Raw genomic sequence first — 21,214 nt, forward strand, 5'->3', positions numbered from 1 at the left:
GGCTCCACCCTTTGCAGAAATTATAAATAGGCATGATCCCAGCCAGACCCAGAGATGCTGTAATGGTGAGAGTTTTGAGCGTTCCTGAGGACCTAGAGAAGACTTGCTGCTGAGAAGGACATTTTGAAGGTTTTGTTGGCTGAAAAAGGTGTCTGTGGAATCACACTGCTAGGTCTTTCTTGAAGACTTGAAAAGAATTAAATCAGGGCCATGGGGACACAGAAGGTAAGAATGATATAATTACTGGTCATTTTTGCTTATTTGGGGTACACTCAGAAAGGCAAATCTCAATGGTAACTGCCGTGTTCTGTTTTCTCCTAAGTCACCAAGCCATCTTAAGGCCTTTTCATTTCTCCTCTAGCCTGCGCTGCTACGGCTTCATCAGTTTTTCTTTGAATGTCATACAGTTCTGTTCACCTTCCTATCACAGGAAAGTCACCCGGATAAGTGTGTTTGCTTCTCAGGTTTATTTTATGTAACTATATGCTACTGAGAACAAGATGGTTGAGTGTTTAGAGGATCGCGCTGCTTGGTTGTATGGATTACAAGTTTGGGTCTCAGAGCCAGTGTGAAGACTTCTGGAAGCATTAGACCTTGAAAAGGTCTGTGTTTGGGGGCATAGGCCAGTGTCCCACCATCTGTTTGTCCCATAACCTGTGGGGTTCCCTGGATACTAAGGAGAAAGAATTCCAGTTGTCCTTCTTTTGGGGTTAAAATTGTGAGTGCAGAACCTATGAATATATTTTTGAATGTTGTTTATGCAATATTTGCAGGGAGAAAAGCATTTTTACCAAGATAAATTTAACTAAAAATAAGGGGCTGTGTATGGTGGGTCATGCCTATAATCCCGGCATCGGGGAAACCAAGGCAGGAAGATTACACGAGGTCGTGAGTTTGAGAACAGTTTTGGGCAGTAACAGTGAGATCCCATCTCTACAAATCAGAAAGAAAGAAAATGAAGGAAAATAAGAAAGGGATGGAAAATTACAGGATAAAGAAGAAAAGACTCTTAAAGATAGTAGTGCATGATGAGAAGAGAGACGAGAGATTTTTACTAAAAGGAAGAAGATTTAACAGAGAGCATTGTATTGGCAGTGTCCTCCAGGGTACCCATGCTTAGTTGTGACTGAGATATCTGGGAGGCTGCAGACAAGGTCAGTTCGCCTACTGAAGCTGCCAGCCCGATACCTACCCTATCTGATCTGAAAGGAAAAGAGTTGAAGATCAGAAAGGTTGAAGGGATTGAGGGGTTGGGCGGGGAAAGGGCATAGGAGATGGCCTCAGGTATAAAAATTGAGCTGCCCCAAGGTGGAAATCTAAAATAATATTTTGCCCAGCTGAATTATTCCAGGCAAGGTGAAGATGACTGGCCCCCCACTAAGAAATGTCTCTTATATGTTGGGTTTGTAGTGAGCTGAGTGTTCTTTCGTCCCCCGCCAGGGGGTTAGGGATAGCACAACAGTATTTAATAAACGGAAGACTCAAATGGGGCCAGGATGCAGTGGGTAGATCCAGTAGGTTACATGGTCCTGAGACAGAAGAGACTCAAAGAGCAGCCCAGCAGTGAAGACATAAACTACCACCCCCACCACTACTCGGGCTTCCGTGGAGTCGGGGGTACAGATCAGACTACACTGTATTTGTTTCCAAATTAACCAGTTCTTAGTCATCCTACCCAAGCCTGTGCTTTCCTCTGCCCTCCCAGTTCTTGGTGGAATTCTATGCCTACATTTACCTGGTGCAGGTTTTTTAGTATTTCCAAACTAACCCAGTTTTCTCTGAACTTCTTCCTTCCCCAATTCTCTTGCCACTTGTACCAAGTTAACGTCACATTCTTACCTCCAGATAAGTTCTTTAGTATACTCTGTCCTTTGTCTTGCCAATTAATTACCTAAATCTCACTTAATTTTCGTCCTTTTCATACCACTCATAGGTCACATTCTCCTAATAGAACTCCATAGTTAATAAGAAACAGTCGTCAATCACAAGCTATAAGGACTATTCTCTCTTCCCTGTCCTCTGTCCCTCCAGGTCACCCCAGCTCTGATCTTTGCCATCACAGTTGCTACAATCGGCTCTTTCCAATTTGGCTACAACACTGGGGTCATCAACGCTCCTGAGATGGTGAGTGCCAGGCCACAAGAATTAGAACCTGGAATAGGGAAGTTATTCCTTTATAAGTAGAGTTTCAAGAATTCAGAATTTAAGGCCCACGTTGGCACCTGCCTGGAGTCCCAGCTACTCCAGAGGCTGAGGCCTAAAGATCGCTTGAGCCCAGGAGTTAAACACCATCCTGGGCAGCACAGTTAGTGAGGGTCCCTCCCTCCTCTAGGGGAATTTGAGACAAACTTTGTATCTATCCTGGCCAAGGCTGAAGATGGAGGCAATATTGGTGGGAAATCTGGTGCGGTCATTTAATCAAAGCAAACGCTCGCTTACTCCCTGTACCCTGGGAGGGGCTGTTCTTCCTCCCACTTTCTCACCCCATAGTGACACACTTCCTATATCATCCCTTAGGGGTTGGTTACAGAGCAGCTGGGTCCACTTACCAATGGGCTGGGGTAGACTGTGAGCATCGGTGCTGCCACCTACTGGGATTTTCAGGACAAATAAAAAAATTACTCTTCCAAAGAGTTAATATTAACTCCAATATGTTATCTGCCTCTTCCACTCCCATCTATTTATTCCCTTGATTCTCTAGGAAGGAAACGATCCCTAATATTCGTGTTTTTTGTTCTCATACAACTGCAACAGTCTGCCCTCCCACCAACCCTTTTATTTTGCAGATCATAAAGGAATTTGTCAATAACACTTTGAAGAACAAGAAAAATGCCCCTCCTTCTGAGATGTTGCTCACGTCCCTCTGGTCCTTGTCCGTGGCCATATTCTCCGTTGGTGGTATGATCGGCTCCTTTTCCGTCGGACTCTTTGTCAATCGCTTTGGCAGGTATTGACTAGAAACTGGGCAAGGAAGTGGGCTCTACCAGCCGCACTGAGGACAAGCATGGAGACTTAGGGCAGGGAGGTGATGATGCCTTTGGATCTGAACACCTTGAATTCTAATCAAGGGAAATCTAGTCCAACGGGCCCTGAACGACTGCCCTTGCGTGGAGCTCTGCTACCCTCCGTAGCTCCCACCTAGCTGTGCAGGAGATGAGCTGTGTGAGTGACTGGCTTTTGCAGCCCAGTTAGGGCTAGTTCAGAATTATTCTCTAGTAAGCTCAACTATGGGGTTTCCAGAAATGTACTTAATTCTCAAGGTCCAAAGTTGTTTACTTTTATTTAAAAAATTGAGTTTTCATATAAATGTTTTTATTTACACAGAATTGGTAGGAATTATTATTATAATTCTTAGTCTAAGGCAGATGTGGATAATGGCCCAAAAAACTGAATCTTCTTATTCTATACTAGCTTAACAATATGTTTAGAAGGTAGAATATATTTTTCAGTTAAAACTGATGAAGGACAGCCGGGCGCAGTGGCTCATGCCTGTAATCCCAGCACTTTGGGAGGCTGAGGCAGGTGGATCACCTGAGATAAGGGTTTGAGACCAGCCTGGCCAACATGGCAAAACCCTGGATGTGATGGTGTGGGCCTATGATCCCAGCTACTCAGGAGGCTGAGGCAAGAGAATCTCTTGAACCTGGGGAGAGCTTGAGGTGGTGGGGGTTGCAGTGAGCCGAGATCTGGCCACTTCACTGCAGCCTGGGGGAGAGAGTGATACTCCATCACAAAAAGAAAAATTGCCAATTAGATATTCTAGAAATGCAAATGGAATTCACATTTAAAAATGGATAAAGCAAAGAGAAAAAACGAAACAAAAAATGAATAAAGCAACCTATTTTACTTGATTATGTTGGTCTTCTCCCCCACCACAAGAAGCCGGGTCTTGCTGTGTCACTCAGGCTGGAGTGCAATGGCCCAATCATAGCTCACTACAGCCTCTACCTCCCGTCTCCACTCCCTGAGTATCTGGGACTACATACAGGCCGGCACCATCATGCTGGGCTCCCAACTAGAAATGTTCTGATAATAGAAAGTGAAAAGGAAAAGTTAGACCCCCCAAAAAAACCGATATGAGCCTGGAGAAGAGCAGAATAATGAAGACAGTAGAGGAGAGATTAGGAGCCTCTCACTTTGCTAACCCCACACCTTACAGGCGCAATTCAATGCTGATCGTCAACCTGCTGGCTGTCACTGGTGGCTGCCTTATGGGACTGTGTAAAGTAGCTGAGTCGGTGGAAATGCTGATCCTGGGCCGCTTGGTTATTGGCCTCTTCTGCGGACTGTGCACAGGTTTTGTGCCCATGTACATTGGAGAGATCTCGCCTACTGCCCTGCGGGGTGCCTTTGGCACTCTCAATCAGCTGGGCATCGTTGTTGGAATTCTGGTGGCCCAGGTACTGTAGAAGTTCTCATACCTGATAAGTGTTTGTTTCATGGATCATTAAAAAAGTTAACATAGTGGCACAGTGGCTCACGCCTGTAATCCCAGCACTTTGGGAGGCCAAGGCGGGTGGATCATGAATGAGGTCAAGCGATCGAGACCATCCTGGTCAACAAGGTGAAACCCTGTCTCTACTAAAAAATACAAAAATTAGCTGGGCATTGTGGCGCATGCCTGTAGTCCCAGCTATTTGGGAGGCTGAGGCAGGAGAATTGCTTGAACCCAGGAGGCGGAGGTTGCAGTGAGCCGAGATCGCGCCATTGCACTCCAGTCTGGGTAACAAGAGCGAAACTCCGTCTCAAAAAAAAAAAATTAACATAGTTAAAGCAGTGAAGAATATCTGGCACATATTCGATTATATATGGAAGTTTTAGATATTGTTACTGTAGCTCATAGATAGCAGGAAGCAGGCTAAGGAAAGGAAAAGAAATACTATTTTTTCCCATGGTAAAAGAGTGCATGGTTTTCTGAGCTTTTTGTTTTTTAATGAACTTGTAGCCTATGAAGTATGGGGTTTATGGCATTATCTTGTGTGGTTTCTAGATCTTTGGTCTGGAATTCATCCTTGGATCTGAAGTGCTGTGGCCAGTGCTACTGGGCTTTACCATCGTTCCTGCTATCCTACAAAGTGCAGCCCTTCCATTTTGCCCTGAAAGTCCCAGATTTTTGCTCATTAACAGAAAAGAAGAAGAGAATGCTAAGCAGAGTGAGTATCCTTTGCGCCTTATTATATGAATTATATGGTTCTGGTTTGTTTTAGGGATGAGGGTACTGGACCTATTTTCTGTTGTACCCTTTCCCTGGCCCTCAGAATCCAAGTGAAGAGGGTCCTGATTACTCTTGAGTAAAATTTTCAGCCCCTAAAGAATGAGATGAGCCGGGCACAGTGGCTCACGCCTGTAATCCCAGCACTTTGGGAGGCCGAGCAGGCAGATCACCTGAAGTCGGGAGTTTGAGACCAGCCTGATCAACAGGAGAAATCCCATCTCTATTAAAAATTAGCTGGGCATGATGTTGAATGCCTGTAATCCCAGCTACTTCGAAGGCTGAGGCAGGAGAATCCCTTCAACCCAGGAGGCAGGGGTTGTGGTTAGCCAAGATTCCACCATTGCACTCCAGCCTGGGCAACAAGAGTGAAGCTCTGTCTCAAAAAAAAAAAAAAAAAAAAGACTGGGTGCTGTTGTGCATGCCTGTAGTCCCAGCTACTTGGGAGGCTGAGATGGGAGGATCACTTGAGCCCAGGAATTCTGGGCTGTAGTGTGCTATGCCAATTGGGTGTCTAGACTAAGTTCGGCATCAATATGGTGAACTCCTGTGAGTGGGGGACCACCACATTGCCTAAGGAGGAGGGGCGAACCAGCCCAGGTCAGAAATGGAGCAGGTCAAAACTCCCGTGCTGATCAGTAGTGGGATTGCGCCTGTGAATAGCCACTGCACTCCAGCCTGGGCAACATAGCGAGACCCCGTCTGTAAAAAAAAAAAAAAAAAAGGAATGGATGCTATTGATCACCTCATCTCCTGCGGCCCTTTCCTAGCTGCCTTACAGGAAGAATGAATTTAGGACATTATATTGTCTTTATCCTTTCCTCTTTATTCTTTTTACCAGTCCTCCAGCGGTTGTGGGGCACCCAGGATGTATCCCAAGATATCCAGGAGATGAAGGATGAGAGTGCAAGGATGTCACAAGAAAAGCAAGTCACCGTGCTGGAGCTCTTTAGAGTATCCAGCTACCGACAGCCCATCATCATTTCCATCGTGCTCCAGCTCTCTCAGCAGCTGTCTGGAATCAATGCTGTGAGTATGATACCTTAGGGTCAAAGGTGTCTTACAATATTTCACTTAAAATGCTGGGCATGGTGGCAATGTGCATGTAGTCCCAGCTACTCAGGAGGCTGAGATAAGAGGACTTGAGCTCAGGAATTTGAGCCTGCAGAGAGCTATAATTATGCCACTGCACTCCAGCCTGGGAGACAAGAGTGAGACTCTGTCTCTGAAATTTAACAAAAGGGGGAAAAAAAGAGCCTGGAAGGACACTGGCAACTTCAAACTGAACTGACTTTACCAGTCTATTTGTTTTTATAATTAGAATCAGGAGCATGATCGTTTAAAGAGGGCGGCAAAATGGAAGCTAGCATTTGGCAGGTAACCCTTGTATTCCATGCAAATATCAGCTTCCTGCATTTGAGTGTGGAGTGTGGATTGTGGGAAGAGAGTGTGCCTTTGCCTAGTCAGTTGTGGATAAAATATGAATATGAAGACCACCCTTGTCCCACCTTTTTACATACTGATTCATCCCCTGAGAGTTTTCCTTTAGTCTTTGATCAATGGGATTAAGTCATTTTGAAACAAAGCATTTTGCAAAACACATTTGATGTTCACAATAGTAAGTTAATTCTTGGCCTTTTATCCTACCTAACACACCAGGATATTTGTATTTGAAGTAGCAGTGCTTCTTGTGAGGGGTTAGAGGCTGTTTATCAGAATGTATGAGGAGCCACCCTGGTGGCTCCGAATGCCTGTAGTCCCAGCTACTACTCTGGAGGCTGAGGTGGGAATATCTCTTAAGCCCAGGAGTCAAGCCTGGGCAATATAGCTTGACTTTGTTTTGTTTTTGAGACTGAGTTTCAGTCTCGTTGCCCAGGCTGGAGTGCAATGCCACGATCTCGGCCCACTGCGACCTCCACCTCTGGGGTTCAAGCAATTCTCCTGTCTCAGCCTCCTGAGTAGCTGGGATTACAGGCATGTGCCACCACATCTGGCTAATTTTGTATTTTTAGTAGAGATGGAATTTCTCCATGTTGTTCAGGCTGGTCTTGAACTCCAGACCTCAGGTGATCCACCCACCTCGGCCTCACAAAGTACTAGGATTACAGGCGTGAGCTATCATGCTTGGCTTGACCCTGTCTTAAGAAAACTAAAATAAAATTTAAAAAACCTGTGAGGAAATATATAATAGTTTGAAAAAGCCTCATAGGTAATTTTGATGAATCCCATTCTCAGGTTTCCTCATTTGGAAATGATAATGTAGGCCACACGTATTACAGGAGAAAAATATGCTCTGAGACTTTCCAGAGCAGCAGAGCTGGGACTAGGCAGGTGAGGTAGCTACGAGCAAATGTAGCCCTAAGAATGAGCACCTCTTTAAAGAATGTACCTTGTATTGGTCTGTGCCTATTTAAAAAAGAAAAAAAGAATGCACCTGAGGCAACTCCCAGCTGTCTCACCACAGTCCTGGCCCGCAAAACAGGATCAGGAAAGGATCACCTGTAAGAAATTACAGACCTCCATGAGCACTCTGATGCAAAACAGGATCAGAAAAGGATCACCTGTAAGAAATTACAGACATCCATGAGCACTCTGATGCAAAACAGGATCAGGAAAGGATCACCTGTAAGAAATTATAGATGATCCATGAGCACTCTGATAAAAGATCACCTGTGAGAAATTACAGATGATCCATGAGCACTCTGATAAAGGATCACCTGTGAGAAATTACACATGATCCATTAACACTCTGATGGACAGACTCCTGCCGCTTCAGAGTATGGTATATACAATTTTTGGGGGGGTAGGGGGTGAAGTGAAGTCTTGCTCTGTCACCCAGGCTGGAGTGCTGTGGCGCAATCTCAGCTCATCGCAACCTCCATCTCCTGGGTTCATGTAATTCTCCTGCCTCAGCCTCCCGAGTAGCTGGGAAGCTGGGATTACAGGCACCCACCACCAAGCCTGGCTAATTTTTTTGTATTTTTAGTAGAGACAGGTTTTCACCATGTTGGCCAGGCTGGTCTCAAACTCCTGACCTCATGTGATCCAACCACCTCAGCCTCCCAAAGTGCTGGCCTTACAGGTGTGACTCACCACGCCCAGCATGTACCTTAATTATTGTTGGTTCCATTTTAGTCAATGAGCAGATTTTGCTCCAGATATAATCTCACTCAAAGATGACTGCACCAGAATTATGGGGAATGGAATTCCTAAGTATGCTGAATTCGAGAATCTCTGTGTAAGAGGCCTGAACATTGTCTGTAACAAAATAAATCGGATGCATAGCAGGCTTAGAAATCACTTTGCCAACCTACTTTTGCACAAACGATGTTTTCTAATTTCCCTTACTAGCAAATGGTTAAGAGGTTTCATTGTATCATATTTACCTAGCAGAGTAAACTGTTTTTAGGTGAAATGATGTAGGGGTTAGCTTATCTAGCTTGATGGCACTAGATAGCAAAGTCATTTTACTGTAACAAGTTTTTTGGTTTTTTTTTTTTTTTTTTGAGACAGAGTCTTGCTCTGTCGCCCAGACTGGAGTGCATTGGCACAATCGTGGCTCACTGCAACCTCCACCTCCAGGGTTCAAGTGATTCTGCTGCCTCAGCCTCCTGAGTAGCTGGAGGCCTGTGCCACCAAGCCCAGCTAATTTTTTTGTATTTTTAGTAGAGATGGGGTTTCACTATGTTCGCCAGGCTGGTCTTGAATGTCTGACTTCATGATCTGCCCGCCTGAGCCTACCAAAGTGTTGGGATTACAGGCGTGAGCCACTGTGCCCGGCCTAAAAGAAGTTCTATTGAGATGTGTACATGTGCATTAGGTGTTGGATGTGTAGACAGTGTGATAAGGAAGAGAACTGGCATAACTATTTATTGCTTGTTTAAGCTGCTCAAGTAATTACTTTTGCACCAACCTAATATCTTTCCCCACAAGCTTGACATCATCATATAATATGTTGGGGTTTTTTTTTTTTTTTTTAAGGAGTGGAGAGTTTAATAGGCAAGAAAGAAGTCTTAATTAGCTCTAGAGGAGCAATTTTCAATGATGACTCTACAAATGTCAGTTTCAAAAACAATCATTTTAGAAAATATAAATATAATACGTCTTACATACTAGGGATTTAAAGATTTGTTTCTTGAAAAAGTAAATCCCAATGTAGAGGTCCATATTCATCAAAAAGACTAATAAATATTGCTATGGAGGCAAATACTCTGGGTGAAATAAACTGAAGTGAACCTGGGTAACCTAGATAATGTTCCCTTGTTAACTGGAGGTCTGAGTCCAATATTTGTTTTTATTATTTTAATTTTAATTTTAATTTTATTTTATTTTGAGACGAAGTTTCACTCTTGTTGCCCAGGCTGGAGTGCAATGGCACGATCTCGGCTCACTGCAAAGTCCACCCCTGGATTCAAGCAATTCTCTTGCCTCACCCTCCCTAGTAGCTGGGATAACAGGAGCCCACAACGACACCTGGCTAATTTTGTATTTTTAGTAGAGATGCGGTTTCCTCCATGTTGGTCAGGCTGGTCTCAAACTCCTGACCTCAGGTGATCCGCCCACCTAGGCTCCCGAAGTGCTGGGATTATAGGCATGGGCCACCACCCCCGGCCAAATATTTTAATTATCTCTTAACTATGTAAGTTGCAGCAACCTTACATTTTAGCAAAGTGCCTAGCAAATAACAAACAGTAATTTATTTAGCATATAATAAAGTAGCTGGTATTGTTTCACAAAACACTTCAAAAGGGCCTAGGCCTGGGAAATACAGCCCAATGTCTGCTTATTCAATGAGCAGGATAGGTTATTCAATTAGTTCACTATCAAATTGAGACATCAATGTGCCTATCAATGTTTTGAAGGTTTGGGGAAGAGGCAATTAAAAAAGCATTTAGCTGGGCTTGATGGCGCATGCCTATAATCCCAGCAATTTGAGAGGCGGAGAGGCAGGAGGATCACTTGAGACCAAGATTTTTAGACCAGTCTGGGCAACACAGTGAGTTGCTGTCTCAACTTATAAAGAAACCATGGCCGGGCTCAGTGGCTCATGCCGGTAATCCTATAATCCCAGCACTTTGGGAGGCTGAGGCGGATGGATTAAGAAGTCCGGAGTTTAAGACCAGCCTGGCCAAGCTGTCTCTACTAAAAATACAAAAATCAGCTGGACGCAGTGGCAGGTGCCTGTAATCCTAGCTACTCGGGAGGCTGAGGCAGGAGAATCGCTTGAACCCGGGGCGGACTTTGCAGTGAGCCGAGATTGTGCCATTGCACTCCGGCCTGGGCAACAGAGTGAGACTTCGGTATAAACAAAAAAAAGAAAGAGCCGGGCTCGGTGGCTCACGCCTGTAATCCCAGCACTTTGGGAGGCCAAGGCGGGTGGATCACGAGGTCAAGAGATCGAGACCATCCTGGTCAACATGGTGAAACCCCGTCTCTACTAAAAAATACAAAAAATTAGCTGGGCATGGTGGTGCGTGCCTGTAATCCCAGCTACTCAGGAGGCTGAGGCAGGAGAATTGCCTGAACCCAGGAGGCGGAGGTTGTGGTGAGCCAAGATTGTGCCATTGCACTCCAGCCTGGGTAACAAGAGTGAAACTCTGTCTCCCAAAAAAAAAAAAAAAAAAAAGAAAGAAACCACTTTGTAGGAATTACACCTTCATATAAATTAGTGAAGTGAACATAAGCAAGAGTAAATGGAACAGTGGAAATAAGCATAGTTAGAAGAAACAATGGAAACGAATAGCTAAAACTGAGACCATTTAAAAGGAAAAAGGAGGGCCAGGTGTGGTAGCTCATGCCTGTAATCCCAGCACATTTCGAGGCCAAGGCAAGCAGATCACTTGAGGTCAGGAGTTCGAGACCAGCCTAGCCAACATGGCAAAAACCGAGCTCTACTTAAATTACAAAAATTAGCTGAGTGTGGTTGTGGGCTGCTTGTAGTCCCAGCTACTCAGGAGGCTGAAACAGGAGAATCATTTGACCTGGGAGGCGGAGGTTGTAATGAGCTGAGATTGTGCTACTGCACTCCAGCCTGGGTGACAGACTGAGACTCCATCTCGGAAAAAAAAAAAAGAGAGAAAGGAGATAATATACAGAAGATAATTCATTTGCTGAAATGATACTGAATTGATTGAACAAAAACCCTAACAAAAGGACTTCCTGCCTCCAGGGACTTTTAAAGTTTATTTTTGAGGGTTCTGTTTAACTGATATGCAGAATTGTATCAGAGTTGCATGTTTTGTTTTCTACTAGGTGTTCTATTACTCAACAGGAATCTTCAAGGATGCAGGTGTTCAAGAACCCATCTATGCCACCATCGGCGCGGGTGTGGTTAATACTATCTTCACTGTAGTTTCCGTAAGTTGTATGGTTTGATAATTTTGAGGGGAGAAAATAATCCTTGCTACAGATGTTCAAAGATGGATTGCATGGCTCTACCATCATTTAGTTAGACCTTTTTGTTGTTTAATTTTCCTTTGGGAAACAAGAGATATATTCAATGCTGGGTGTAGTCTTCACTCTTCGAGCAAATATGGGTTGGATGGGAAAGGAGGAAATATACAAGGGACTATGTAGTATGCTTTCAACTTGAAATTGGAGGAGAGGTGTTTGGAAAAACTCTCAAACTGTGTTTTTCCTCGGTTTTACACTAAACAATAATAACAAGATTTCCGTGGCCCCCCAAAATATGTGAGGATTTTTCCCCATCAAGTAAGCAATCGGTTCTGTAGTGGACACCATCTAGCTGTCCTCTGATTTAATTCTGACACTGTCTCCCTGGAGATAGCATCACATATCACAGGTTGATGGCCCAGTTCCCAAGACAGCCCCACTCTAATGCCAATCACAGGCTCCAGGCTGTTTGACCTGTGCTTCTGACCCACGAGCTAGAGATCGGGATTCCCATGACACCCCTCTTTGGGTTTGACTAATTTGCTACAGTGGGTCACAGAACTCAGGGAAATTGTTTCCTAGTTTGTTTTAAAGGATATTTTAAAGGACAGAAATAAACAACCAGATGAAGAGATTCATAAGGGGAGGTCCGGAGGGGTCCTGAGCATGGGAGTTTCTGTCTCCGTGGAGTGGGTGCACTCCTAGCACATAGATGAGTTGTTGACCTTCCTGTCAGCTTCCAGGGGTTCAGATATCTGGAAGCTCCTCACACCCTGCCTTTTGGGCCTTTTATGCAGACTTCATTGGTTCTCCATGATTGAAGCATGGACAAAGGTTCTGAAATGTGATTGGACAAAAAGGGTATGATCTGAACCCAGCAAGGCTTGTCTGTTTAGATTATTTGTTGGCCTCTGTGTAGCATTTCTTCCTCTAGGGTGTGGGGCAAGAGCCTCTCTGAAATGAGGGTTTTATGACCCACAGTCAGATTAGAGTCCCGCCAAGTGGGAGAGCAGGAGGAAGTCAGAGAAGAATTCTATTTTCTGAGGCCTGATGCATCCCAACATTATAACAAAAGACTGCAGCAAGGGCTGTGGGGATTTTGAGCCAGGACCTGTGGATGGAAAGCAATGTGTATCTATATAAAATCAAAAGTCACAGGAGGTGTGTGTATAACAAGTGTTCTGTGTTAGTAAGGCAGATTTCAAGTAGCTCAGACACTATTTTCATGGAAAGGAAAACTGAAGTTTGATGTCATATTCTTTCTCTTCTAGCTATTTCTGGTGGAAAGGGCAGGAAGAAGGACTCTGCATATGATAGGCCTTGGAGGGATGGCTTTTTGTTCCCTACTCATGACTGTTTCTTTGTTATCAAAGGTGAGTGCCCTTTGAGTGAAGAAAAGCAAGGGAGGGGGAGGAGAGGTTACAGTTGACTTCTGTGACACAGCAGGTGGGTTGTTAAGGTTGGAGTTTGTCAATAAAGTCAGGAGAGAAGCAAGATGCCCAGAGTTTTTAAGAAAGGTGGGTTATCGGAGAATTGGAGGTAAACTGTTAAAAATCTTACATTTATAGAACATTATTGTAGCCTATAAAATAATCTCATTTAATTCTTAAAATAATATCCAGGTAATCACACTTTATAGATGATTAGGTGGTCTCAGTACAAAGTGGCATATATGAGATCACAGAGATGGGATTCAAAACTCCAAGCCTGGCTGGGTGCAGTGGTTAATGCCTGTCATCGCAGCACTTTCGGAAGCCAAAGTGAGAGGATTGCTTGAGCCCAGAAGTTGACAACCAGCCTGGGCAACATGGCAAGAAACTGTCTCTACAAAAAACAAAAAAAAGAACCAAAGGTTTTTTTTTTTTTGAGACAGGGTTTCACCGTCACCCAGGCTGGACTGCAGTGGTTGCAATCACTCACTGCAACCTCTGCCTCCTGGACTTAGCGTTTCTGCTGCCTCAGCCTCCTCCTGGGTAGCTGGAATTACAGGCACGTGCCACCATGCCTAGCTAATTTTTGTATTTTTTTTTTCTTTTTCTTTTTGCACTTTTTAGTAGAGACAGGGTTTCACCATGTTGGCCAGGCTGGTTTCCAACTCCTGACCTCAAATAATCCACCTGCCTTGGCTTCCCAAAGTGCTGGGATTACAGGCATGAGCCACCACACCTGGCAAAATTACAACATTTTTTTAAATTAGCCAGGTATGATGGCACATGCCTCAAGTCCCAGCTATTTGAGAGGCTGAGGTGGGAGAATCGCTTAAGACCTGTAGATTGATGATGCAATGAGCCATTATAGTTCCACTGCAGTCCAACCTGGGCAACAAAGTAAGAGGCTGTCTCAAAAAATAAAAATAAACCAGGCACGGTAGCTCATGCCTGTAATCCCAGCATTTTGGGAGGCCGAGGCAGGTGGATCACAAGGTCAGGAGATGGAGACAATCCTGGCTAACACAGTGAAACCCCATCTCTACCAAAAAATACAAAAAATTACTCAGGCATAGTGGCACATGCCTGTAGTTGCAGCTTATTCCAGAGGCTGAGGCAGGAGAATAGCTTGAACCTGGGAGTCGGAGTTTGCACTGAGCCAACATCGCATCACTGCACTCCAGCCTGGGTGACAGAGTGAGGAGCGAGACTCCATCTCAAAAAATAAAAATAAGCCGGGCACGGTGGCTCACACCTATAATCCCAGCACTTTGGGAGGCCGAGGCAGGTGGATCACGAGCTCAAGAGATTGAGACCATCCTGGTCAACATGGTGAAACCCCGTCTCTACTAAAAATACAAAAATTAGCCGGGCACGGTGGTGCATGCCTGTAATCCCAGCTACTCAGGAGGCTGAGGCAGGAGAATTGCTTGAACCCGGGAGGCGGAGGTTGCGGTGAGCCGAGATCATGCCATTGCACTCCAGCCTGGGTAACAAGAGCGAAACTCCGTCTCAAAAAAAAATAAAATAAAATAAATCCAAGCCTTTTGACTTGACAGCCACTTTCTGTACTGTAGGCCAGGACCGTAGGAGGTTGCCATTAGTTGCATCTGGGAACCTAGACCCTAGGTCATGCTGTCTTTACATTCCATTTTCTCTGTTCTTTCCTCTTACAGGATAACTATAATGGCATGAGCTTTGTCTGTATTGGGGCTATCTTGGTCTTTGTGGCCTTCTTTGAAATTGGACCAGGCCCCATTCCCTGGTTTATTGTGGCCGAACTCTTCAGCCAGGGCCCCCGCCCAGCTGCGATGGCAGTGGCCGGCTGCTCCAACTGGACCTCCAACTTCCTAGTCGGATTGCTCTTCCCCTCTGCTGCTGTAAGTAAACTCCCCTTATCTTAAAACCAGCCTTCCTAAGCTGACACGTTGAAGATATGTCTTAATACAGTAGTCCCGCTGGGTTTGGTGGCTTATGCCTCTATGTAATCCTAGCACTTTGGGAAGTGGAGGCAGATAGATCACCTGAGGTCAGGAGTTTGAGACCAGACTGGCCAATATGGCAAAACCCATCTCTACTAAAAATGCAAAAATTAGCTGGGCACACACCTGTAATCCCAGGTACTTGGGAGGCTGAGGAAAGAGAATAGCTTGAACCCAGGAGGCAGAGGTTGCAATGAGCAGAGATCATGCTACTGCACTCCAGCGTGGGTGACGGGAGCAAGACTCTATCTCAAAAAATAAAAAAATAAGTCCAGGTGCAGTGGCTCATGCCTGTAATCTCAGCACTGTGGGAGGCCTAGGTGAGTGGATCACAAGGTCAGGAGTTCAAGACCAGCCTGACCAATATGGTGAAACTCCATCTCTACTAAAAATACAAAAAAGCTGGGGGCTGGGCGCAGTGACTCACGCCTGTAATTAACACTTTAGGAAGCCAAGGCAGGCAGATCACCTGAGGTTGGGAGTTCAAGACCAGACTGACCAACATGGAGAAACCTTGTCTTTAAAAAAGTAATAATTAATTAATTAATTAATTAACTTAAAAAAGAAGGTTTTTTTTTTTTTTTTTTTTTTGAGACGGAGTTTCACTCTTGTTACCCAGGCTGGAGTGCAATGACATGTTCTCAGCTCACCGCAACCTCCGCCTCCTGGGTTCAGGCAATTCTCCTGCCTCAGCTTCCCGAGTAGCTGGGATTACAGGCAAGTGCCACCATGCCCAGCTAATTTTTTGTATTTTTAGTAGAGACGGGGTTTCACCATGTTGACCAGGATGATCTCAATCTCTTGACCTCATGATCCACCCACCTCGGCCTCCCAAAGTGCTGGGATTACAGGCGTGAGCCACCACACCCGGCAGAAAAATTTAAAAAAAAAAAAAAAAATGAAAAAATTAGCTGGGTGTGGTGGTGCATGCCAGTAGTCTCAGCTACTTGGGAGACTGAGACAGGAGAATTTCTTGAACCTGGCAGGGGGAGGTTGCAGTGAGCCAAAATCGTGCCACTGTACTCTAGCCCTGACAACAGAGTGAGACTTCATCTGAAAAATAAATAAATAAGAATAAAAAATAATGCAGAAGTCTCTCTTCATCTGCAGTTTCATTTACCTACCATCTAAACATATTAAATGGAAAATTCCAGAAATAAAAAATTCATGAGTTTTAAGTTGCGGTGGGGCACAGTGGCTCAAGTCTGTAAACCCAGTGCGTTGAGAGGTCAAGGTGGACAGAGCACTAGAGGTCAGCAGTTCAAGACCAGCCTGACCATCAGCCTGATGGTGAAACCCCATCACTACTATATACAAAAATTAGGCTGGGCATGGTGGCTTATGCCTGTAATCCCAACATTTTGGGAGGCCGAAGCGGGTGGACCACCTGAGATCAGGAGTTTGAGTACAACCTGACCAACATAGTGAAACCCAATGTCTACTAAAAACACAAAACATTAGCCTTGTGTGGTGGCAGTTGCCTGTGATCTCAGCTACTCAGGAGGCTGAGGCAGGAGAATAACTTGAACCTGGGAGGCGAAGATTGCAGTGAGCCGGGTCATGCCATTGCATTCCAGCCTGGGCAACAAGAGAAACCATCTCAAAATAACAGAAAATAAAAGTTAGCCAGGTGTCCTGGCACACGCCTATAGTCCTATCTACTCAGGAGGCTGAGGCAAGAGAATCACTTGAACCTAGGAGGTGGAGTTCATGGTGAGATGAGAGCGTGCCACTGCTCTCCAAACTGGGTGACAGAGTGAGACTTCATCTCAAAAAAAAAAATTATAAATCGAGACAGGTCTTGCTATGTTGCCCAGGCTGGTCTCAAACTCCTGGCCTCAAGTGATCCTCCCATTTCGACCTCCCAAACTGCTAGGATTACAGGTGTGAGCCACCACACTTGGCCCAGAAATACAGATTTTTAAAAATCATACTTAAAAGTCCAAAACTGGCCGGGTGCGGTGGCTCACGCCTGAAATCCCAGCACTTTGGAAGGCCGAGGCAGGTGGATCACGAGGTCAAGAGATCGAGACCATCCTGGTCAACATGGTGAAACCCCATCTCTACTAAAAATACAAAAAATTAGCTGGGCACAGTGGTGCGTGCCTGTAATCCCAGCTACTTGGGAGGCCGAGGCAGGTGAATTGCCTGAACCCAGGAGGCGGAGGTTGTGGTGAGCCGAGATCGCGCCATTGCACTCCAGCCTGGGTAACAAGAGCGAAACTCCATCTCAAAAAAAAAAAAAAAAAAGTCCAAAACTACTTAGTAGACATTTAGAAGCATCTAGCTAATGAAAAGAAATGAGAGAAAAATACAGAGAAATATATAGTAAGTTAGCAATAGAATTATCAGTGAATCTCCAAAGAAACCTTTCCGTTTTTATTAAATATGGAAGGGTTATAGCTTGAAGCCTATTGGAAATATGAATGTGAGGGAAATTGAGTTTGTCAATGACCAGATTTTTATGTCAACCTTCCTTTTTTCTGTCCTTTCACTAGTACTATTTAGGACCCTACGTTTTTATTATCTTCACTGGCTTCCTCGTTACCTTCTTGATCTTTACCTTCTTCAAAGTCCCTGAGACCCGTGGCAGGACTTTTGAGGATATCACACGGGCCTTTGAAGGGCAGGCACATGCTGCAGATCGATCCGGGAAGGAAGGTGTCGTGGAGATGAACAGCATCGAGCCTGCTAAGGAGACCACCACCAGTGTCTAAGTCATGCCTCCTTCCACCTCCCTCCCGGCATGGGAAAGCCACCTCTCCCTGAACATCGGCGAGACCTCATCAGGATGAACCCAGGACGGCTTCTGAATGCTGCTACGTGATTCCTTTCTTATCCCATGCACTCCATGAGCACCCCAAGGCAGGGGTTTATTGGATTTTTAATGGCTTTTAAAATATTTTGTTTCCTGGACATTCTCTTCTGCTTAGGAGAGACCAAGTGAACCTACCTTCATTTCAGGAGGGATTGGCCACTTGGCATGTGACAACTTTGCCAGCTTTTCCTCCCTTGGGTTCTAATATTGCCCCACTAGGGGATATAGGAGAGGAAAAGTAAGGTGCGGTTCCCGTAGACTCAGACTCATCAGCAAGCAGGTGAGTGTGGAAGGCAGAGGGGGTTTATGTAAGAGCAGCTTCTTTACTTCCACACAGCTCTACACGGCAGGTCAGCTTGAGTTTTATTTATTTTGTCCTCTGGTTTAAATACATAATTTTTTTTTTTACTTTAAGTTTCAGGATACATGTGCAGAATGTCCAAGTTTGCTACATAGGTATACATGTGCCATGGTGGAAATATTTATTTTTTTTTAGTGTAATTTTGCCAAATAATAAAAACAGAAGGAAATTGTGGTTAGAGGGAGGAGTTTAAAGAGAGGTTATAGAGTAGAAGATTTGCTACTGGAGAGGTTAAGGTGCAATAAGCAGTTAGGGAGAATTGCAGTTCATTATTGGTGCCTGAGGTCTGCACGTTACCTCTTAACAATTTCTGTCCCTCAGATGGAAACTCTTGAGTTTAATTTCTCATAAAAGTCGCATGCCTATGTATTAAAGCTACTGATTTCCTTGGAACGTTTTTCTTTAATAGTTTACATGTAGTAGTACTTGAAATCTAGGATTATTAATTCATATGGGCATTGCAGTTAATGGCGGTTGATGGGTTCTAATTTTGGATGGCATCCAGGGAAGGGAAAGTTATTTCCGGAAAGCCTGTTCCCCTCGCTGGACCAAACAACTCCTCCTTGTAGCAGACTCATTACATTTGAAGTAATCCCACCCCCTATCCGGTGGGAGAGCCATCCAAATGAGAAGACATTCATCATTTCTCCACTTTGTTCTTTAGGATATTTTAGGTGTTGGTTTTTGTGTTATTTTAACTCATGCCTTTAAATGAATTCCCCAAAGAATGTTTATAGCTAACTTGGAATGTGTAACCTCAGCTCTGGGAGAGGGTTTTTTCTGAACGACTATTATCTGAAGCGTGTTGTTGCTTTAGGGTCACGGCCTGCTTGTGTGTGTCGGTTACCACGTCACTGTGGTCCTGTGCCGAGTGCCCTTAGGGGACTTGAATCTTTCCAGTAGACCGCGTTTGAGATAGTACGAGTCACTGTGCAGTGTAGCCCACACTGAGAGGATGAATGTACGTGCACTGTCACTTTGCTCTGGGTGGAAGTAGGTTATTTTATTGACTAGTTTTCTCTGTGTTTGTTCCTACGGCCTCTTTTCATATATTGCTCCATCTCCCTTTCCCTTCTTGGTGCTTACACATCTCAGACCCTTTGGCCAAACCCTTGCCAATGACAGTATTTTGGTTCTCAGTTCTCACTGTTCCCTCTGGTTGCGGAGCCTTTGAATAAAAATGCACGTAGCTATGGAGTGGGGTTTAGCTGGAAAAGGTGACCTTCCAACTTCACGTCAACTTCTGGCTCCTCAAGCAGTAGGCTGGTGGTAAGGAAAAAGGGAAGTGTTCTCCCATTTCTCACTGAGCAGATTGTGAATATTTCCATATGGATTTTCTATGGTGAATGTTACTCGAATTCTTGGTTTTAAAATAAAAATTCTGAATGTACACAACATCCCAGGCTCATTATTTACTATTTGTCCTGCCTGTAACAAAGTCAGCTTTAAATCCTGAGTTGGCTACTTAGTACCGTTTGGGACCTTGAGACTTGCATGAGACCCTCATACTCACACGAGATTGTTCTTACAGTCTCGTACATAAGAAAAGAGTAACGTGTTTATTATACAGTTAAATGAAAAAGGCTTTGTCCCTTGCTTTTTTTTTGAGGCTGAGTCTTGCTCTGTCACTCAGGCTATAGTGCAGTCATGGGATCTTGGCTCACTGCAGCCTCTGCCCTCTCCAGGTTCCAGTGATTCTCCTGCCTCAGCCTCCTGGGTAGCTGGGATTACAGGTACATGCCACCGTGCCCGACTAATTTTTGTATTTTTAATACAGACGGGGTTTTGCCATGTTGGCCAGGCTGGTCTCAAACTCCTGACCTCAGATGATCCGCCTGCCTCAGCCTCCCAAAGTGCTGAGATTACAGGTGTGAGCCACCGTGCCCAGCCGCGTTGCTTTTCATACTTGATAAATCATTTTGCTTTATCTCCCCAGTAAGAACTAGTTTTTGTTTGTTTTTCTCTTGTGTTCTTTTCTACTTCCTTTGTCCTCCAGTTTTTTGTTTGTTTTGAGATGAAGTTTCACTCTTGTTGCCCAGGCTGGAGTGGAATGGTGTGATCTCCGCTCACTGCAACCTCAGCCTCCCAAGTAGCTGGGACTACAGGCATGCAACACCACGCCCAGCTAATTTTTGTAATTTTAGTAGAAAGAAACAGGGTTTCACCCTGTTGCCAGGCTGATCTTGAACAGGCGGAGGTTGCAGTGAACGGAGATCACACCATTGCTCTCCAGCCTGGGTAACGAGTGAAACTCTGTCTCAAAAAAAAAAAAAGGTGGGAGGGAAGGGAATGAAGTACTGACCCGTAGATGAACCTTGAAAATGTTATGTTAAATGTATAAAGCTACTCACAAAAGATCACATTGTATTATTATTTTTAAATAAAATGTCCAGAATAGGTAAGCCTATAGACGCAGAAGGTACATTAGTGGTTGTTCAGGGCTGGGGGAATGGAGAAAGGGTGCAGGGTTTTTTTTTTTTTTGAGATGGGGTCTAGTTCTGTCACCTAGGCTGGAATGTAGTGGCACAATCTCAGCTAACAGCAATCTCCATCTCCCAGGTTCAAGCGATTCCCCTGCCTCAGCCTCTGTAGTAGCTAGGACCATAGGCACATGCCACCACACCCAGCTAATTTTTGTATTTGTAGTAGAGACAAAGTTTCACCGTGTTTGCTAGGCTGGTCTCGAACTCCTGACCTCAAGTGATCCACCTGTCTTGTGCTCCCAAAGTGCAGGGATTACAGGTATGAGCCCACACGCCCGACCAAGATGTATTATATTTTTAATACATTGCTAGATATGATATTGTAATAATTTGCTTGCCTATATGAGTTAATAAAATTGGTCTGCCAGAGACCCTGTCTCTAAAAATAGTTAAAAATAGAAATCTATGGCCGGGTGTGGTGGCTCATGCCTATAATCCCAGCACTTTGGGAGGCCGAGGCGGGTGGATCACGAGGTCAAGAGATCGAGACCATCCTGGTCAACATGGTGAAACCCCGTCTCTACTAAAAATACAAAAA

General features: G+C 44.6%; 1 protein-coding gene across 1 annotated transcript; it reads left to right on the forward strand.

Annotated features, from left to right (window-relative positions):
- On the forward strand, nt 1–19,590 carry LOC105734044 (solute carrier family 2, facilitated glucose transporter member 3). Its single transcript, XM_064377474.1, has 10 exons — nt 1–225; nt 2,032–2,124; nt 2,787–2,947; nt 4,160–4,400; nt 4,991–5,153; nt 6,054–6,241; nt 11,465–11,569; nt 12,877–12,978; nt 14,709–14,912; nt 17,513–19,590. Exons 1-10 carry the CDS (start codon nt 211–213, stop codon nt 17,729–17,731), a joined length of 1,491 nt encoding a protein of 496 aa, XP_064233544.1. The 5' UTR covers nt 1–210; the 3' UTR covers nt 17,732–19,590.
- The last annotated feature ends 1,624 nt before the right edge of the window (nt 19,591–21,214 follow it).

Source organism: Aotus nancymaae, unplaced genomic scaffold (genome assembly GCF_030222135.1).
Source record: "Aotus nancymaae isolate 86718 unplaced genomic scaffold, 86718_ANA_hifiasm-v0.15.2.pri h1tg000016l, whole genome shotgun sequence".
Taxonomy (NCBI): domain Eukaryota; kingdom Metazoa; phylum Chordata; class Mammalia; order Primates; family Aotidae; genus Aotus; species Aotus nancymaae.